Here is a 20,026-nt window from a genome sequence, read left to right as displayed (position 1 = left end):
CGCGCTGAAGTGACACCTCCACGGGGAGAAGGGCTCGCTCCCCCCCGCCACCAGCCAGGGCTGCAGACCAGCCCAACTCCTCATTCCCAAGGACAAGCCTCCAGGCTCGCTCAGCCCACCTCTGGCTTGCTTTCCTCGGCTCCCTGGAGAGCTGCAGCCGAGAGTGGCTCACAAATCGTTGCTTTTGTGGCCCCACTGCAGCAACACCCAGTCCGAAGCAAGAGGCTTCGGGAGCAGGGGAAGGCAGTCGGCCAAGGGAAGAAGCGGAGCTGCTCATAGTAGAGATCAGGGGCAGCCGCCCTGCAGCCCCTCGGACCGTGGGAGCGGGGTGCCTGGGGTGTCAGGTGCAGCAGGAGCAGCCTGCAGTGGCACAAGGGGACGTGCGGGTTGACGCACGGGCCCTGCGGCTGCTGCAGCAGCACTCACCTCGGACATGGATATCCGTGTCGGTCATGAGCAGCACGGCCAGCGGGTGGACCTGGGAGGAGTCCCGCACAAACACCCCACCGTTGGACTTCACCGCCATGAAGTATGTTAGCCAGCGGCTGTACAGCTTGGATGCTTCCCTGCACAGGGGAACACCTTTGTCAACCGCAGGCAGAGATGTGTTGTACTCTGGTACCGGCACACGTGTCACAGGCAGTGCCAGGGTCCTTGGCACAGCCGGTGCCGTGAAGCGGTGCGGGGTCCCCACAGACACACACAGGTCACCCACCTGTTGATCGTTGACTTGTGGAGCAGAACGGTGCCAGCCTTTGTCCGATAGGCATAGCTGTTGGGTTTGAACTTCCCTTGACGGGTCACTTTGCCTTGTCTCACCTGAAACGAGAAGAGCATCTCCACCACCTGCCCAACCAGCAGGCACTGCCCACCGGCAGCCAGCCTGGCTTTCCCCACAGCTCCCTCCTGCGCGCGTAGAACGTACGTGGGGGTGACCAGACCTGGCGGTCACCAAACACAAGGGGCAGCTAACAGGAGGAGGAAGATGTCGCCCCAATGGCTCCCAGACCAAGCTACAAGTGCCCAAGCATGGCCCTGTGCAGGCTGGGGTGGCCGCTCCTCACAAGGAGGGATCTGGGACAGCGCTGGAGCAGCAGGCAGCAGCGCAAGCAGGCAGTGTGCCTAGGACGTGTTCCCAAGAGAGCACGAGCGTCTCTGGCACCTCCATGCTTCCCCGTGCTACCTGCAGTGACCAGCGAGGCCAGGAGAGTGATGGCAGAGCGGGGAGCCGCTACCTGGATGAGGTTGGGGTAGAGACCAGCCATGAGGACTCCCTTGACCAGTTCTTCCTCTTCACTGTACTGGTTACATACGGATGAGGGCATGGTGCAGTCAGATGGGGATGACACCAGGAAGGCTTCGTAGAGGTTCTCGGAGAACTGCTTGACAAGGCCTACAGGGAGGAGACAGCCCCAGGAAGTGAGATTCACCCTCTCCTTCACCCCCCCATGAACAAAATGACCTCAGCAGGGCAGCACCAGCTCTGGCCTTGGAGGCTCAGCCTCGGTGCTAAGGACAGGAGACCCATCCTGCCCGCAGTCTCCTGGGCACTCCTAAGTGTGCCCACGCCAGCAGTCTTCTGCCCAGTCCTACCCCATTTCTGCCCCATGTTCTTCACCAGTGCTTCAGCCTCTTCAGGGGACAGAGGGGAGAAGGAGGCCTCTGGGACTCACCATTGATGAAGCGAAGGCTGGGGCCGTACAGGTAATAGTCCTGCAGGTAGTTATCCCTGGCACGACTGTCTCTGCGCCTCAGCACCTCCTCCCAGCCTGCCACAGCTCTGACAAACGCGAGGTGATCGCTCCCACTCTCCCGGCTCAGAACAGCCTTGGCCTGGGAGACGGACACACGTGTCAGCCAAGCGGCAGCCCCTTCCCTGCCTGCTTTCTGCCTTCCTCTGAGAGGGGCTCCTCACCTTGTCCACCTCTGCACGATTTTGCAGGCTGCTGCTGAAGGGGTCCCGGGTGAGGCAGGAAACGATGACGAGCAGAGGGTGGAGGCAACGGTAGATGGATGCCAAGACAATGGCCTTTGCCAGCCGCGGGTCTGTGGAGATCTGGGCAAGGCGTTTGCCCAAAGTGGTGAGGGCTTCTCGCTGGTCCAGCACTCCTGCAACAGAGCCGCCCATGAGGGCGCATCCATCAGCTCCGAGCGGGGCCAAAGCGGTGGCCGGTGGCTTCGGGGAGCTGCCAGGAGAACCTGCCTACCATGCTGGGAGGATTTGGTCTAACCTCCAGAAGAGGCACTGCACAGGTGCCCACAGTAAGCACCCAGAACCTCCCAGGTCTGACTGGCCTGAGGCCAAAGAAAAGGCTGTAGCAGCCAGATGACAATCAGCGAGACCCCAGCTGTGAACTCCAGATCACAACTTTCCTTCTTCCTCTATCATCCCCCCGCTTTTTTTTTTTTTTTTTTTAAACCTTGGGAAGTTCTCCCCACTTCTTGAGCAAATAAAATAGCACTGCAAGGCGTGCGGTTTGGGAAGTCCCACTCAGCTGCCATCCCTACCTAGGGACAATCCTGCTCAGTCTGTCCCACAGGATCCTGTGCCAACTCCCACTTCCCATGTTTCCGTCACACCCACAGCAGGACACAGCATTAGCTCACCGATCTCCTGCAGCAAGATCACTGCTTCATCCACAGCTTTGATGTCAGGGCTGTCCAGAGCCTTGGAGAGAAATTCAACTGCCTGCAACACAGCGGGGGGAAGGGAAAAAGAAAAGAAAAAGGGCGTGTTTCCCATACGGGAGTGTGGGAGAGCCCTCAGGAGCCCACTGCCCTGCTCCAGGGCCCCAGACTGCAACACGGTTCCCTCTACAGGGATATGAGCTCAGCCCTCGCCATTCCTCCCGAGTCTTTTAGACATACTCTGTAATTTAAGTAACGTATGCATTTCCTGGTCTTAACTTCCCTAGACAGCACTGCATTTAGGAAAGCAAGAACGAAAGCCATCAGCATCTCGGGTTTTTCCTACTCATGTTTGCGGTCATATCACATCTCTGGAACTGGCACCGGGCAGGCCACATCCTGCCGGTTCAGTCAGCTGCAGTATCGCAGGCATGTGCTGTGCTTACTGTTTTCTCTGGCATGTGGATCTTGGCCTGAACCACCAGGTTCTCCAGTGGGGTGCGTAGGATCTCTGGAACCTGGTAAGTTGGCATCTTGTCCAGGCGGCTGCGAGGGAAGAGGTGATAGGCAAATCCCGACTGACAGCGGCCAGCACGCCCTCGCCTCTGCACCACGTTTGACTTGGACACCCACACCGTTTCCAGGCAGGACACCTAGGAGAAGGAGGATTAGGTATGAACACTCTCACGGTGCTCTGTCCTGTTTCAACGCAGCCTTCCATCCAGCCCACAGACCTCCAAGACTCCTCACGACCGATCACGCCCTGCCCAAGTGCAAGGAAAGCCTTCCCCACTCCCCTGCATCCTGCAATGCCGGTGTCTAGCAGGCAGCGGTGTGAAGGCCCAAGCCGCTCGGTGCAGGGATGAGACCGTGATGCCATCTGCTGGCCACCTGCCCTGGCTCCGCGGCACGACGCCCCCCAGGGACCACCCCCCATCCTGCCGGGGGCTGCCAGCCCAGGGGGGTCCCCACCTCCCCCACACCAGTCCTGCGGTGTGCTGGCATTGCGAGATGAACTGGGTTAAAACAGGGCAAATCTAAAAGAGTTGGGTTTAAACTAGAACTGTTCCAAGGTGTGAATCGCCACCCGGCCCTGTAAGAAGAGGTTCCAGCACAGGGAGGGGAAGGGGCAGCAGTGTATAGCCAGAATCCCTTCTTCCAAGGGTAACAGCGGCACGGCTGCCTTCACGTGGTTATGAAAGTACAGGCACAAGAGCCTTGGCAGGGCCTAACACCACCAGAAACACAGCCCGAGAGCAGTTAACCTCCCTCCCCCTTAACGCTGACTAACAAGCCATGGCATTGGCATCAAGAGAGCTTCAAACAAGAGCAGTTTATGATGAAATCATAGAAAAAAAAAAAAACAGAAAGCAAATGGAAAAGCTACAGATGTTAGATGGTGTAACAGAGATGGGAAGGGAGCAGGATTTGCCTTAAATTTCTTTGAAGACACCAGACTTTTGTCTGTTCAGCTGAAGTCGACGGGGAGCCTGGCAGGGAGCTTGGTAAAGGCAAACACTCCCTGAATGACGGGTCAAACACTCGGTACCCAAACCCAGTGCCCCAAGGGCCAAATGGGAAGCAGCTCTATCACCCCGTTAGTGGCATCTCACATGTTGCTCTGAAAACATCCATAGCTCCAGTATGTCTCAAATGCACTTAGGGGCAAGAAAGCATCCGTACCTTGGTCTTTAGGTCGTAGCGTTCCTCCTTGTGCGTGCCACTGTCTACCACGTGGACAATGTCGTTGATGGTGATGGAGGTCTCAGCGATGTTGGTGGCTAGGACAATCTTCCTGACACCGGGTGGAGGCCGCTGAAAGATGTTTTGCTGGTCCATCATGGGGATGTTGGAGTGCACTAGGAGATAAAAAACAGTCAGCCCTGCTCTGCTGAGCTGCTTTGCAGTGCAAGGCCAGGGTGGGCAGAGATTCTCAGCCTTCTTGTACCATCACCTCCCGCTGCCAGAAAAGGGGGACAGAAATGGGGACACCACTTGTAAATGTTCACTGTCAGCAGTTTCCTGCCAGCCAGACCCCAGGAGAAATCTTCCACACAAGGTTTGTGAAGGCCTCATTTCAATTGCTTCAACCTATGGCTCACATCAGCACGAGCTCCGATCACCTCCCATCCCAGAGAGGCTAATGGCACCACCAGAACATCCCTGGGCCCCAGGCAGAAGTCCCACTCCCTTCCACTGTCCATTTCTCCAGCTCTCCCTTTTCAAAAGGGCAGGGGAATGAGGTATCCTCATTGTCATTTGGTTTCGCTTGGTCAAAAGTGGTTATCAGCAAGGGCCTGTAACTCTTTTATATCACATGTTTGCCCTCTTACAGATCAGCGATGTGGAGAAATTCTCAGCAACAGCACAGAGCAGCAGGGGAGCGCAAGAACACACAGTTTTCACAAAAGAACACCTGCATTTATTAGCAACTGAGCCACTCAAAATTGCACTCCTGCATGGCCTTATTTGAAATTAAATAGGGAGGACTGTTAAAAAACAAACAAAAAATGCCAAACAAACCAAGCCCAAAAATCCTACAGCCTTGCAGAGGAATACTGGCTTTGGTTATAAATTTCCCTCCTGGGACACAGAACATTAAATTCACTAATCAAAGCTGAGCTACAGGGTACATCTCCATCCCACAAAACAGGTCCTGAAGATCTTTTCTATGTAGGCTCAGCATGCAGCCACAGCAACGCAGAATTTGGCCATTTCCTCTTTGCCTAATTCTGAATTGCTGGAGGCAAAGAGGAAGCCAGTTTCTTTGATCACTTACAGGTTTGGATGGCTTCTGCTAGGAGTCATTCGTGCTTAACATGCACAATTACACAAGCAGAACATGCATCAGAGCGCACAAGCTTGCGCCGTATCAGAGTGCAAGAGCTGAAAGGGTTCATCAAGTCAACTGGCCTATCTGTTCTCCTGAATCCTGGGGAGAAAAGGTCTGGCACTGCCATCTCACCTGGTAAGACGAGGTACCGGCTGTTCTGAGATCCGAGCATCTCTAGCAGGCGCTGCTGCACTCCTTTGATTTCCTGCCAACCAGGGAGGAAGCAGAGGATCCCACCTGAAACAGAGCAAGAGTTAAGCGACCTAGAAATCCAAGCACTTTTCCCCAGCTAGAGACACAGAAACTTCTGCTGCACAGAAGGGATGCCTGTTATTTCCCCCAATTCCACAGCAACCTTTAGCCCAAGAGCCCAAAGAAAAGTAGGGCCCTGGTCTGTGATGTCCCCTGCCAGCTCATCTCTAAGGAAACCTGTGTCATATTTATCATGAACAAATGACAAGTACAGCCATTATGAGAAGTCAGACCCATGGGAACCTTTGTCTAGACTTCATACCTGCTATGCTGTATCTGCTTCTGTGAGCTCCTATGGGCAAGGTTTTGAAGCCAGAAAGAAACCAGGTGTCCTGGTTTCAGCTCAGATAGAGTTAATTTTCTTACTAGCAGTGGGTATAGTGCTGTGTTTTGGATTTAGGATGAGAATAACGTTGATAACACACTAGTATTTTAGTTATTGCCAAGCAATCAAAGAATTTTCAGCTTCTCATACTGGCCCACCAACGAGAAGGCTGGGGGCACCCAAGGAGCTGGGAGGACACAGCCTGAACAGCCGGCCAAAGGGATATTCCATACCATACGATGTCATGCTCAGTATATAAACTGGGGGGAAGCAGGCCAGGTGCTGCTGCCTGGGGACAGACTGGGCATCGGTCAATGGGTGGTGAGCAACTGCGCTGTTGATCACTCATTTTCTATATTCTGTTATCATTATTATTTGTCTTCATTTCTACCAAATGTCTTTATCTCAACCCATGAGTTTTACCTTTTTCTTTTTGATTCTCTCCCCCATCCCACTGGGTATGGCCGGGGGGGGGAGTGAGCAAACAGCTGTGTGGTTGTTTTAGCTGCCTGCTGGGTTAAACCACAAGACCAGGCTGCCTGTAGTTTGAGAGTGAATACCTTCTACTAGCTTTGAAATACTTAAAACCCTTAGAAGCCAGCTGAGAGTCCTGCCTTCTTCACAAAAACATTGCCTCCCAGGCAAAGATATTTAACAGGGATGGCTCTCCCCAGAAAAATAACTGAGTTGTGCAGCACAAGGTTGCAAATGCTGGAGCACAGACAAGTCTTCCCTTCACCCCAGGAACAGCTGCATCTCAGGACACTAAGACTGGGACACTGAGGACTCCAACGTTGTAGCCAAAGGCTCAGAATTAGCTCACGCCACGCTGCTCGAGACCACTCATTTGAACAGGAATTCAAGGTGGCCTTGCAGAAGTCAGCTCAGCGTCATGTTTTCTCTGCACAGGGTCTGGGCTCTGCAGAGTTCACTCCCCCCCCAGCAAAAGGACAGAGCAAGGGGGCAAGGCAGAACCTACCTGGTTCTCCGTGGGCATCAATCTGGAGTACGAGGTCGGTGATCAGATCAAGATCAAGGACACATTCATCATCCGATTGCTGGATAAAACAGAAGGACACATGCAGGTAAGTGAGCAGCAATCTAGCAGACAACAGAAAGGCACACAGCCTCCAAGAGCATCTTCTGGAGAGAGCAAATGCCTGTACTTGGACAGCCTGCCCAAGACTAGGAGCCAGGAACCTCAGGAGCCTGGTTTCGGCTCCATCTGGAACCTGCTCTGGTCACAACTGCTGCCAGTTTCCTCTGCTGCGCAGTGAGAACGCACAGTCCCTTTCCCGTTCTCCCGACTTGGAAGCTGAGATTTGTGTACATCTACTGAACAGCACCTAACAAGTCACAAAAATTAACATGACATTTTGGGGGTACAAAACTGTGCCATGTGCACCTGGGACTTCAAATCCACCAGGTGCAGAGCAGCAGCTTTTATATCTCTCAGTAATTTGGAACATACCTATCAGGGCAGCTTAGAAAGTGCAGGTAAAAATAAATCCCAGCCACAACAGAAACCCTGAAGGCAACGGGACACCCTCTTCAGCAAGTTCACTGATGATACAGAACTGGGAGGGACCTCTACAGGCTGGAGAAGCGGGCTGACAGCTTCTAGTTCAGCAGGCTGGGCTAGATGATCTCTAGAGGTCTCTGCCAGCCTCAACAACTCTGTGACTCCACGACCCACAACTGAAGTAAGATTACCCACAGCAAAGAGTACACGTCTGGAGGGCGTTTTCCAGAGGAACAGTAAGACCAGTTGCAAACAGCAGCAGTCAGGGAATTTGCTCATGCAGGATGGTGAGCACTTAGGTAACAGACTGCTGTAAAGCATAACCACCGTAGTCTTGGACTAGGGTTGCACAGAGCATGCAGACGTTCGATTCTGCATCTATGTACATACATACACAAGTACAACGAGCTGTTAGCTTACTCAAACATATAAGCTCACATTAAAGAGGGACAAAAGTAACTTAGACCGAAATCTGAAGTCACCTTTACCCATAATTTAATCAAAATACTCTGGAATTCTACTAAGCTGACTTTACCTCACAAGGGTTGACGTGGAATTAAAGCTAAGCAAACACTGTCCAACGACCACAGGAAAGAGGGACCAGTTCCAGGCCCAAACTCTCCCTGCTGATATGCCAGAAGTCAGTGCCTCATCCAAGGGAAACAGCTCGAATGCCACGCTGCATACCCACCTTGATCTCGTAGTGCCGGTGTCGGTGCCGGCCCAGCTTAGCCAAGATCTCCTCCAGATAGTACTCCTTCACTGGGTACATGAAACCTGGCACCTTGACCACAGGGCAATCCCCAAAGTAGTGCGAGAAACGCTGATTGTCTCCCGTGGCACTCATTAAGACCAGGCGCAGGTCAGGGTTGAGCTTCTGGATGCCTTTCAGCAGGATGAGCAGGAAATCAGTGTTGACATCTCGCTCATGGACCTCATCGACCACAACGTGGCTGACGCCCTCCAGGCTGGGGTTCCCCTGCAGCTTGCGCAGCAGGATGCCCACGGTGCAGAAGAGCAGGGCTCCTCCCCTGGCGGGTGGCTTGCTCTCCAGTCGCACCTGGTAGCCCACGTTCTTCCTCATGTTGGGACCCAACTCTTGTGCCACGCGCTGGGCGACTGAGATGGCGCTGATCCTCCTTGGTTGAGTGATCACCACGTTGCAGCGGGCGCCACGTCCCTCCAGGATGTAGTGTTCCAGCAGGAGCTGAGGGATCCTTGTGGTCTTCCCACAGCCTGTGTCTCCTGCTATTACCACTACAGGGTTCTGCTCAATGGCTGATAGGATGGTGTCCTTGTGAGGATCAACTGGCAGCGGGTGGCTCTCCTGCCACGAGGATCCTCTCCTTTTCCAGAGGGCCAGGAGATTCTGGCTAAGGCGCACTTCCTCTGCTTCCAACATGGGTATATATGTCTTCCCCGTGATTGCATCACTTATCGCACCAGATTCTTTGCTCAGGTTCATCATGTCATCGGCAATCCGGGGCCTGGATTCCCTGATGTCCACTGGATACTGGGAGAGACGGAGAAAGTTGGCAGGGACAAAAAGGTTAGTACTGGTCCCGAGAAGGACAGAAAGAAAAGAGTGCCTGGAACAGGTTCAGCCAGACTGGCTTTGCCAAAGTCTCTTCAGACTTCAGGTAACTCAGCCACTTATATTCTGAATTGAGGTTATTTAAAGTGAGAATTAACTTTGGCAGCTCCCTGCATTTTCCTCATTGCGTCCCCTATTTTTCAGGGGGCTATTAGCACTGGTGCCTGAACTGACAGGCACAAACCAGTAACTTAAGCTCTCCAAGTCAGAGGCTCCACTGCATGTAAGTGATGCAAAGGCCCCCTCAAAAACAACGTTTGGAAACTATCAAGTTACACCACCACCCTTCTCTCCCTCAGGAAGCCCAGACACGTAACTTGCACAAAACATAAGCATTCAGCTAAACCAGAAATATTCTATCTTGGCAAAAGAAAAAACAGAAGTGCCACATCCCACAGGAAGAACTAAAAGGAGCAACAATGGGTCAGGAACCATCTACAACACAAATCAAAGCATTGGCCCAGATGTTCACAGGATTAGAAGTTCAGCTACAAATCAGTACTTTTGGATTCAGCCTTATTCAGAGTCGCAAAGCCAAGTCTTCCAGGCACGGTGTGACAGCTCACGCTCGTGTAAGCACGGGAGGCAGACCAAGTCCGTTCGAGATGCTGCTGTTTTTCTAACTCCTCTAGCCCTTACAGTTCAGCCACTTACAGCAGGTCATTCAGAGGCGGCTGCTGTCTTCGGCACAGGCTTGGCTCTCCAGGACATTCACTACTGCTTCGTGTACGTTACAGTATCTGTGAAATACTGTAAAGATCGCCTTAGATCTTTATTGTTCAGGCCCAAGAGCACTGCATCAGTGACTTGCCAACTTCCAAACATGGGCATTATTTTCAATTACTTCAATAAGCTACGTGCATTTGTACCTGAGCTATGCTCAACTTCCTCTAACCTTAGCACGAACTCCTGCTTCGACAGTGAATGCTCCTAAGGAACCCTGTCTTGGCACTGCTTTGGCTCCCACGGGTGCCCGGGGACCTGCGCCCACCACTAACTCACAATACTGCGAGATACACCCCCCCCCGAGGGAAACATAAAAATACTGGCACCTGGTCCTCGCAAAGCTGCGAGGCACAGCCAGTTCAATGGAACCAACACCTGCACAAGGCAGCATTCCTAAGGCTAGAAAGGAGCTGTAAGCAAGCCAAAACCGCACTCCGTAACATCCCGAAAGCCCAATAACGCAGAGAAATGTCACAGACGCATACAGAGAAGGCCCCCTGCCCAGGAAGTGTCTCCATTCCCCAAAGGTCAGCAGAGACTGATCAGTTTTTCCTGGCAACTATCAAGCCACGAATTCCCTCAACATTTTGACATGAAACTTTCAACCCACGTGCAATTCCTGAAGTTAAATGGGACCAGCCAAAGGCGATTCTCAGACAGCTGAGCAAGCCTTACATGATTCAGATAGTTCTCAATCTTGCGCAGGGTTGCTTCGGGGACTTTGATGTGGCAGGGCTTCCTCTGGTTCTCACCAAGCTCCCGGAGTGAAGTCATGTTGTACATAGCATGGCTGAGGGGGTTGTTGTTCTTGTCCACCAAGCCAAGGCTCTGCAGAGGAAGAGGCAAACACCACTGTCAGGCACAAGACTGCTGCATACAAAGTGCTGGTACACAGAGCACACGGGTCCTACGTGTTCGGATGGGCTAACTCCTTACCCCATATCCCAAACTCTACGCTTCCTGCTTTTGCCACAGCAAGAAACAAGCCATGATCCCATCTCAACTCTGGTGAAACGGACACGCTGGAGCCAGGTGCTACCTGCCCCCAACACAAGGTTCACAAGAAGGAGTTAAACAGACCCACCAGAGAAACAGCAGCCAGAATTATATCTAACAAAACCGTCTTGCAAGGGCTGTTAACTCTCTTACTATGGTTCTGGTACATTGTGGCAATTCAATAATAAGTCCTACGCTATTTTCTTAGACTTCCCCTCTGTTGACTTTAGAGTCTGCAGCAAAACTATTGCAGCAACGTCTGGGTTAGCCCACCTACAAGAATGGGAAGATAGTCTGTCTCAGTAGACAGCAGCAAGGTGGCCAAGAGAACAGGCTGATGCTTCCAGGGTGACCCCTACACGTCACTTTGTTGAGGGCTCAAAAGAAGCACAACAGCCTTAAAGGGATCATCACAAATTAGACACTAGAGGGGCACAACAGCAGTTTGGACCGAATTCTAAGGTTCAGAAATACATGTTTATTAAGCATGAAGTCAGAGATCAGTAAGTTTCAGGCACCACCCCATTAGGCTCAAATATGGTAAGTCAGGTGCAAGGAGCGTCTCTCCATCGACACGTTAGATGTGGGATGCAGGAGTCGTGTGCTCTTACCTTAAGCTTCTGACAGGCCAATGCTGCTGCTTTGTTTTCCGCCTCCACCTTGCGACGGCCCTTGGCAGCAAAAGTCATTGGACAGGGCCAACGGAGCGTGAGCTTGCAGATCTTGGTCTTGGTGCCTACTGTACGGAACTGCATGTATTCCTAAAAGACATGTAAACAACATCAGATTTGGGGAGGTGTTAAAAGCTTACATAACTAGGCAGGCATTTCAAATACACCCCAACGTTTCTAAGCAGAGCTTAAATTGGTTTGGTTTTTATTTTTTAACAGTGTACTAGAACAGGTTTAGTGCACTGAATTCCACTCCCCCAGCTCGCAAGGCACCAGATAAGAAGTGAGAGCACAGAGCTGTGTGCAGAACATCGCTGAGAGCCGGCGGGGTGGAGCGCAGCTACTGTTTGCTAAGGTCTGGAAAGGAGGTGGGTGACACATACCGAGGAGGAGGATCACCGGATACTGGCAAGGATTGAGTTGTGGAAAGATTCTGTCAGCACAGAAATTACACATTGCTCTGAGTAACGCAAACTTGTGTTTGTTGCAGATATATGGGGAAATGCAAAGCTATCGCCTTAGAAAACATTCTCCTTCATTCAGACAGCAGTTCCTCTACTGCCCTGGCCTCAAGTAACAACATTCCTCATGCTTCTATTACGACTTTTCCTCAGTTCTCACCACAAAGTCTTTTCCTTACTCTTCAGGCTGATTTTTCTAGGCCTAGTTTTAACTTCCTTTCTCTCCTCAGTTCTCAGCTGCCCCAAAAAGGCATCCAAAGTGATTCCAGTCTTTGAGCTTCATCCCTGGCAGAGGTCAAAGAGCAGCTTACCTTGACTGTGGAGGAAGAGGTTGCAATCTGAATCACTTGGGCCAGGAGATTTTTGGGAAGTGGGAACTGCGTCAGGGCACGGATGGCAGTGTTGTCGTCTGTCATTTCAATGGAACTCCCTCCTCGGCTAGATGGAAGGTGAGAACAGTTTGATATACAAATATCCACTCTGTGCTCAGACCTACCTCACTTCAGGTCTGCTACTGAGGTCTGAAACTGAGTAGTTAAAAGCACAGATGACTTTTCATGTGACAAATTAAGCTGTATCTTGCTACTAAAAATTTGTCAGTCACAGAACAATCACCCAGCCCAGTAAAGCCACCTACTAAAAAGCAATCAAACCTTTACACTAGCACTACAAACCAGATAGCAGCAACATAGTTAATAAATATTTCTGAATCCAAATAACGTCCCTAAAAATGACCACCACCAGGTCCTTACTGATCTCACTCCTGTTGTCCTCATAAAATATGAGGTCAAACAAGCAACCCTGGTGATGAAAAGGAACAGATTTAATATTGCCCTCAAAACAAGGGTGGTCAAAAAAAGGTTTAGCTGCATATGGACAACTTCTGGGAACAGAAACCTCTTTAGGCACAGAAGAATAAGAAAGGCAGGTAACAAAGGCAGCCTACCCAAAGGGCAAGGCTGCAGAGAAGATGCCTGTGCATTCCCTTGTGACGACAGCCAGGTACAAGATCAGGCTGCCCCCGCTGCTGCAGTGGGGTACAGCAGTCAGTGTTCGGCCCATCTACAGGCCACACCAGCAACGGGGGAAGCTGCAGCTCAGCCATGAGGAACTGCAGACGCGCAGCAGCTACAAAGAAAAGCCTCTCTCCTTTACTGCCCTGGATTAGCAGCTATCAGGGCAGATGTACCTTGCATCTCTGCCTGGGATACGAGCGTCCTGATGCGCCATAGGTAGATAATCAGAAACATCGATTGCTTCTTCTTCCAGCTCTCCTTCCTCCAGCTCTCCTTCCTCCAGTTCCCCTTCCTCTAGCTCTTCTCTCCTCATTGCTTTAGGCATCCTGCCCTGTTCCATGGGCTGGATGGAATCGTCCGGCTCCATCCGTCGCCAGCAGGTTGACAAGTCGGCAAGAGAAGGTCCAGACTTGGAGCGCCACTTGCCCTCCGAGCACCACCTCTCATCAGGACAGCCAAGCTGGTCGGCAAGAAGCCGGTACTTCGCAGCATCAAAGAGCTCATTTCTGGGGCCCAGCAAACCCCAGCCCTACAAGAGACAAATGCATTGTTAGCTGCAGTAGAGACACAGATATGGGTAACTCTGCAGGAAACCAAAACGCGTCTGGTAAAGGAGAGAAATGCAGGAGCAATTTCTTCATATCCCACAGAAAGAGAAAGAAAAGGGACTTTCAGAAACATAAAGCTTTCCTCCTGTCATTATTTCTTAAGAAAGGGAATCTGTTCACTAACCTCACTTCCCAAAAGCACAATTGCTTAGCATCATATGGCTTGTTAGAAAGTGTGGGCCAAGACTTATTGGTATTCTACAAACTAGTAACTGTATTTAGCATTCCAAAGTTTTGAAACCCACCTCAGAGCATAAAATGCCTCTTTTTGGAAAGGCTAGCCTAAACAAGTATCATCTGCGATAATGCAAGATGAGAATTCACCTCCTTCCCTTTCACAGGAACAGTTATCTGTATAAGCAGTAGTAAGACCTCCCTAACCCAACAGTTTTTGAAACGGAAGAGTTCCTAATTACTGCTGGCCTACCACCTACATTTAGGACTGAACTCTACACTAAGCTCCAGACATATCTGGGAGCGCAACACACGCCATGTCTCACCAGACCACTGCAATAAATTAAAAGTTACATCTTTTGGCCCCTCAATGGCCCCATATTAGACACGGCTGTATTATTTTGTGCTGTAGGAGTGCCTAAGACAGCAAGAACTCGCTTTGTTAGCTGCTGTGCTCAGCGTCACTATATTCACACTCTCTGCACCAATTAGACACCACTGCTTTTCTTGAACTGATGACTATTTATTTAAAGCAGCATTTGTAGCTATTTCTATAGCTATAATCATCATGAGGGTCTTCTGTTAGGTTATAGATTTAGCTGGCAAAGTATCAGAGTTCAAAACTCTGCATGCTGAATCTACGGTTTCAGGGTTTTGGGGGTTTTTTTTAGTTCTATACTGAAAATACAGTTTAGTCATTTCCCAACATTTGAAGAATAATATAAGTGTAGCGAGGAATTTTTTTCCTTTGAAAACTTCCAGGCTCTCAAAGCCAGCAACAATGTGTTGGCTGCATACTGACTAGTGAACAGTACAAGAATATATTTCCAGTGAATATTAACTGAACAAGCATCAACCATGCTTCAAGCAGAACGAAGTCAGGCAGTGAAACAAGTTTTGCTAATCACAGCATTAAAGAAATGAGCCTAAGCACAGAGGCCAGCTGAAGAAACTGCTAGTTTTAGTGCTGTAATTCTTAACTTCTAAAGGCTTCATTTAAGAACTAAATAGTTATTTCTTAATGTAGGTTTCTCAATCTACAAGCAAATCAAAAAGCTCTTATTGTTATAGCATCTGCAGCATCTTTTCTAGGCTCCTTAGTAGGAAGGTATCATTGTTCCCACTCCACAGGTGAAAGGGAAACACCAAAAGCCAGCTCACCTGCTCAAGGTTACAGACAACAGTCAGTGGCAGAGCTGAAGACAAAACTGCATCCTATTCTCAGACAGCTGCTATGTAGCACCACATCTTAAACAGCAACCTTTATAACTTTACTGTACTTGCTTGATACCGGCTGTGCACATATATTGACCATTTCCAGCCATAAATGAGTGGCAGACTAGCATAACTTGAAAAGAGTGATCGTAAAACAGAACACGTAATTGCCACACTATGGCTTACCTGAAGAGGAAGGTACTACACTAGCAAATACACACAGGTAGTGTGAGTTAGTGAACGGTAACAGCAAATATACAGGAGTGAAGCTCTACTCGCCTTAGATGCTGAGACTAAGACAGAAGCTGATTAAGGTCTAAAGACATAAAGAACAAAGACCAGAACCCAAAGAATTTAGCGAGTTCATGCCTGGCTGAAGCAAGTGGGCTTTTAAGCTCAAATGGATTCAGACAGCTCAAGAGTTCACGCTCTACCCTCGATTAACAGATGGGCCAACTAAGAAAGCAAACAGGCAAAGAGAGATAAAAGTCAAAAATTGTATAACCAAAATGGACAAGGCCTGCACACTCAAAGGCTTGTTTCTTCAAGCTAGGGAGGAACATAAACTCACCTTGAAGAGCTGACATGCTGCAGCTGCTGCCTGCCTCTCGGCATCAATCTTCTTGGTCCCATAGCCTTCCACTTCCACATTCTTGGGCCACTTTATATGCAGAGTGACTTTCTGAAAAGCAAAGATAGCCAGTAAAGCGAGACAGTACAGAACAATCTCTCCCCTTCACCGGTAGCATACCTACTTCAAATGTCTCTGAACTGCAGGCAAAGAAGAGGTCTACAAATGAAAATCCCAAACAAACTGCTTGTTTGGTCCCTTTGTGGGAAGCTCCATTCCAGTAATATTGAAAGAAAAGCCTGAAAAAGGGCTGCAAGGTGCCCAGAGCCACACAGAAGCTGCATGGCTGAGCCAGGCCCAGAGGCCAGGCTGACGTCCAGCGCAGTGCCACGTACTCTGGGCCGGAGCTTCACAGGCTGCAGTGTGTCAGCTCAGAGGATTCAAATGCCAAGAGCTCATTACAAGAACAATTCCGTTTCTGAATAACTGTTCCTACGTACGCTGCAGCATACCAGACCATGCCTGAGATGCAACACGCGCTCTCCAACACATTTCCAGTTGCACTGGCAAGCAAAGCTTCCTAACTGCTTATTGTAATTTTAACTAGCAGCATATTGCATCACAGTCGCACAGGCAGGTACCGTACTCATCGGGCACACGAGAACCTAGCCTGCAGTTTACACTGCCCAGCACAAGCTATTAAGAGAAGTAACGGTACCACCAGAGCTCCTCTTACACCAGTACAGTTGGATGAGAGCAGCTGAAAAGCCTGCAGAGGCAAAGAATGCTGAAAGCTGAACCCTGCCCTTTTTTAAAAATTGCTCCAAATCAAGAACTCGTTCTACTCCAGGCCCTGCAGATGCTGTAGCTGAGTTTCAGCAAGGCTCAAAGGAGGGAAATGCCTAAGGAATTCTCTCCTGTTTCTGCAGCAAAGATGAAAGGTGGCATTTACGTCTGCTGGGAAAACCCCACCTATAAGGCAAGAGAAAAGGCTCCTGACTTTTCAATAGTCTACATCTGGCTGGCTGCCTGCCACCCAAGTCTCATCTTACTGTAGGAAATTGCCATGTATTTTGCCTAGGGGCTCAGCATGAAAAGGCACAGACCTACTGAGAAAAAACGTTGTCTCATGAAGGCCAAGTTACTCGGTGCTCAGGAAAAAAAAACTTGCTCACTTCCAACCGGGACTTCTCCAGTTTGTCCCACCTGTCCTTCTGTCCTCACACACTTTCTGGGTCGGTGCTTTGGTTCTTGGTATCCAACCATCATTTCCTCCAACAGCTCCTCTATTCGTTTTTCGGGGTTTTGGTGTTTTTTTTTTTTTTTTAATCTGGAGTTATCCTCAAAGTTAATCTATTTAAGGTTTAGCAAGAATGTGAACTAATTATGCAAACTAAAATGATGAGGCATTTGTTATGGCATTCCAAAATTTAAGTCAGAAAACTGCACTACTGCCCAAGGAAGAGCAAGAAACACAAAAACACAAATAATAAAAGGAACTCTAAAGTAACCATTACTAATGTATTGCCTAAAATGCAGGGATGCTTAAAAAGGATGTGGTAATAAAAACTGTCTGGGAAATTTTAGACAGAATGTTATTGGAAAATGTTAATCCATCAGAACTGAATCTTTTCCTGGAATGTAGGTTGCAGTTAAACTTCAGCTGGGAAGGGCTTTCTGCTCTAGAATGAGCACTGGTATGATAAAAGGAGGCAAGCACTTGAACACAGAGCACCCATCAGTTAAGAACTTCAGCTCAGTTTCTAGCGCAGATTTGGATCTAGGCCTCCCACAAGCCAGTCAGTGCTCAGACTACTTGGCAAACTGTTGGAATTCCTGTTTCATTTAACAAAAAAAAGGAGTCTGTATTTCATTTTGGCCTTAAGTAGTATTGGAAGCCTCCCTCCATTGCAAACAAATTCTTATTTTCTGGTTGTAACTGAACATTTTAGGCTTAGGCATTTCTTCTAGTAGAATCTACAATAAAATCTAGGCCTGCTAAGGTCTAAAAGCTTAAGGTTTAAGCTACTCAAAAAAAAATTCCATCCTTCTACACACAAATGGAAAGGGATAGGACCTGCATTTATATACCTATTAAAGTATGCCAAAATAAAGAGAAACAGGAAAAAGTGAGAATATTTCTTGTAAGAAAGATTATCACGCAAGTTTTACGTGGAATTAAAACACTTCTATAATTTTCTCTATTAAAGAGTTACTTCCAGGATTAGCAGTATCCTTTGCTCGCTTCCCACTCTGTGTGCACCGACCTGCCCACCAGCCATCCCCAGCACAACGGGATTACCTTTTTTCTTGGCCCATTAGTATGGATGTACACCAGCTTGTCCCTTGCATGAGAAATGCCCAGGGCTCGTCCAATCACGCTGTTGAGCAAGTTTTTAGGCTGTGGAAATTCCTTTAATAAGTCTCTGGAATCTGAAAAAAAAAAAAAAAACAAAAAACAAACCAAAACCTAAATGTCTTCTAATTCTTGTGCAGTCCTGTTCAAAGACATGTTAGAACACCTGCTTCACTGCAGCTCTGTGAGCATTTATGTCTCTAAGGTTACAGATAGAAAAGTAAGCAGAAGTATTAAATGGTTCACCTATGATGTCTCCAGGCATCAGCAAAATGGTACACTGGAGCGCAAAGTCTCCTGAGTGCCAAATGTAAGATGACACTGCAAATCCAAAATGGGTAACAATACTGTATGTCCCATACTTCTCCTAAAATGCACAATTATTTGTTTCCCCCTCTTTTAAATGTATGAATATTCTCTAGTTAGCCTGTCAGTGCTGCGCTTCTAACTCCATGATTAAGTGACACAAACAGTCACGTAACAGTTTGGAAAGACTTTTTCCCCCCAAAAGAATACAGTATCAACAGAAAAACCAACAGACTACAGATACCTGTTGAATCTGAATACAAATATCCTAGCACAGAATTCAAAGCCCAGATTAACGCATGGAGTTGGTGCTGCTCCCTCACTGTGGAGGCAAAAGCAGCTGTCTGTCATTCTTTGACATGGAAAACAAACTGAGCAGTAACTATTTTGAACAGGCTTTGGTATTTGCATCCCCCTCCTGAACCATGCGCATCACCTCAGGGTTAAATCAAGGGTCTTGACAACGCTCAAGCTGCACGTTACATCCAGCCATTGGTAGTAATGTGAAGTAATGCCTGGGGACTTCTCTCTGAATTTACTGAGATGGCTTGGTTAAAGGCTGGGCATATGGTTTTGTACCGAATTGCTCAGAGAACCCTCTGTAAAGAAGTTTGCCAACACAGTCTTTGGAGGTAAACCAGCCCAAGCAGGAAGGCACGAGGCAGTGCACGACAGGTAGGACTGGCTGGCTGGGCACAGGTCCCCTGCCCTGACAGGGCAGAAATATTGTGCAGGCTACAGCACTTGCAGGAAGACAATGTTAACGGTCAGTTCAAACCACTCATTTAAAAAAATAAAAATAATAAAAATCACACTGCCCCCAGACAGAGCACTGTCACGGCCACCTCATGTTCCAGCCTCCTCCCCGATGCCAACACCAGCAGCTTTAGCTGGCGAGGAAGCGGCTCTACCTCACCTCTCACATGCATCGTGGTCACATCCAACACTGTAGGGGAGAGCCTTTATTTTGAGCAGCAGCCCAAGCACAATCAGAGTAAGTTTAACGTGACAACAGCTCCCACAAACAGGCAGATCTAACAGCTCACCGTTGCGGCGAGGGGTAGGTGCCACTTCTCCCAGGCTCTAACACTACCACTGCTCCAGCTCTGGCACAAACCCAGTTGTGTGGAGAGATGATTTGCAGCCCTAATCCAACAGAAAGTAAACCAGAAAAGTGGAGTACACTGGTTTTTGCTGGGCTCAGAAGCAAATCAGCCAACTGCACAGCCCTGCGGGTACCCAAAACCAGTGCAAGGGAACAGGGGAGAGCAATGGGATCTCCCACTCTGGCAGCAGCAAGCGCAGCTAAGCCACTCGCATCCTGTGTTCACTCAACGCCACAAATGCACGCTCCCCCGGCAGTCAGAACTTCATTCATCTTCTTGCAGATCATCAACGGGTTTGGGGACAACTTTTTAGAAGATTTCTAATTCTTTACAGGTATTCAGAGGAAGTTTCAGCAATGAATCACAAGTCAGCAACACACGATCATCGGTACTGCCAGAATCTGGAATTTCAGATTGAACTACCAAATCCGAGGAGAAATGACCCAACAGTTGCACTTATTAGAGCGTCACCAAGATCTGCCATCCCATTTTGCTAAAAGCTCTGACTGCAGAGTTGCTATAATGAAGGTACACAGTAACTGGCTCCAGAGAAGAAACCAAGCATTTAAGAGACAGGCTCTGGAACACCAAGCATTTAAGAGACATTCTCCGAGAAGCTGCTCAGCAAGGGAAAACTGAAGTTGGGAGGATGTATTAGGAAGGCTC

General features: G+C 49.1%; 1 protein-coding gene across 8 annotated transcripts in view; it reads right to left on the bottom strand.

Moving 5' to 3' along the window:
* Positions 1-20,026, bottom strand: part of DHX30 (DExH-box helicase 30) — a 37,059-nt gene that overhangs the window by 2,388 nt on the left and 14,645 nt on the right. For 7 of the 8 annotated variants that reach the window (XM_054818346.1, XM_054818344.1, XM_054818343.1 and 4 more), the window contains 17 exons: positions 17,895-18,025; positions 15,593-15,703; positions 13,198-13,553; positions 12,320-12,446; positions 11,488-11,637; positions 10,556-10,708; positions 8,252-9,073; positions 7,018-7,096; positions 5,594-5,698; positions 4,312-4,487; positions 3,075-3,281; positions 2,608-2,689; positions 1,916-2,109; positions 1,674-1,833; positions 1,236-1,393; positions 716-819; positions 427-566 (listed from right to left, as the gene is read on the bottom strand). In XM_054818346.1, coding sequence (XP_054674321.1) covers positions 427-566; positions 716-819; positions 1,236-1,393; positions 1,674-1,833; positions 1,916-2,109; positions 2,608-2,689; positions 3,075-3,281; positions 4,312-4,487; positions 5,594-5,698; positions 7,018-7,096; positions 8,252-9,073; positions 10,556-10,708; positions 11,488-11,637; positions 12,320-12,446; positions 13,198-13,553; positions 15,593-15,703; positions 17,895-18,025 — 3,255 coding nt within the window. Of the gene's footprint in view, positions 1-426; positions 567-715; positions 820-1,235; positions 1,394-1,673; positions 1,834-1,915; positions 2,110-2,607; positions 2,690-3,074; positions 3,282-4,311; positions 4,488-5,593; positions 5,699-7,017; positions 7,097-8,251; positions 9,074-10,555; positions 10,709-11,487; positions 11,638-12,319; positions 12,447-13,197; positions 13,554-15,592; positions 15,706-17,894; positions 18,026-19,300; positions 19,388-20,026 lie in introns of those variants that run through there. The other variant, XM_054818347.1, reaches the window with a different exon arrangement.

The sequence above is a fragment of the Grus americana genome, chromosome 2, assembly GCF_028858705.1.
Source record: "Grus americana isolate bGruAme1 chromosome 2, bGruAme1.mat, whole genome shotgun sequence".
NCBI classification, from domain to species: domain Eukaryota; kingdom Metazoa; phylum Chordata; class Aves; order Gruiformes; family Gruidae; genus Grus; species Grus americana.
Note: the sequence above shows the minus strand (reverse complement) of the source record. Positions and strands in the feature narration are given on the sequence as shown.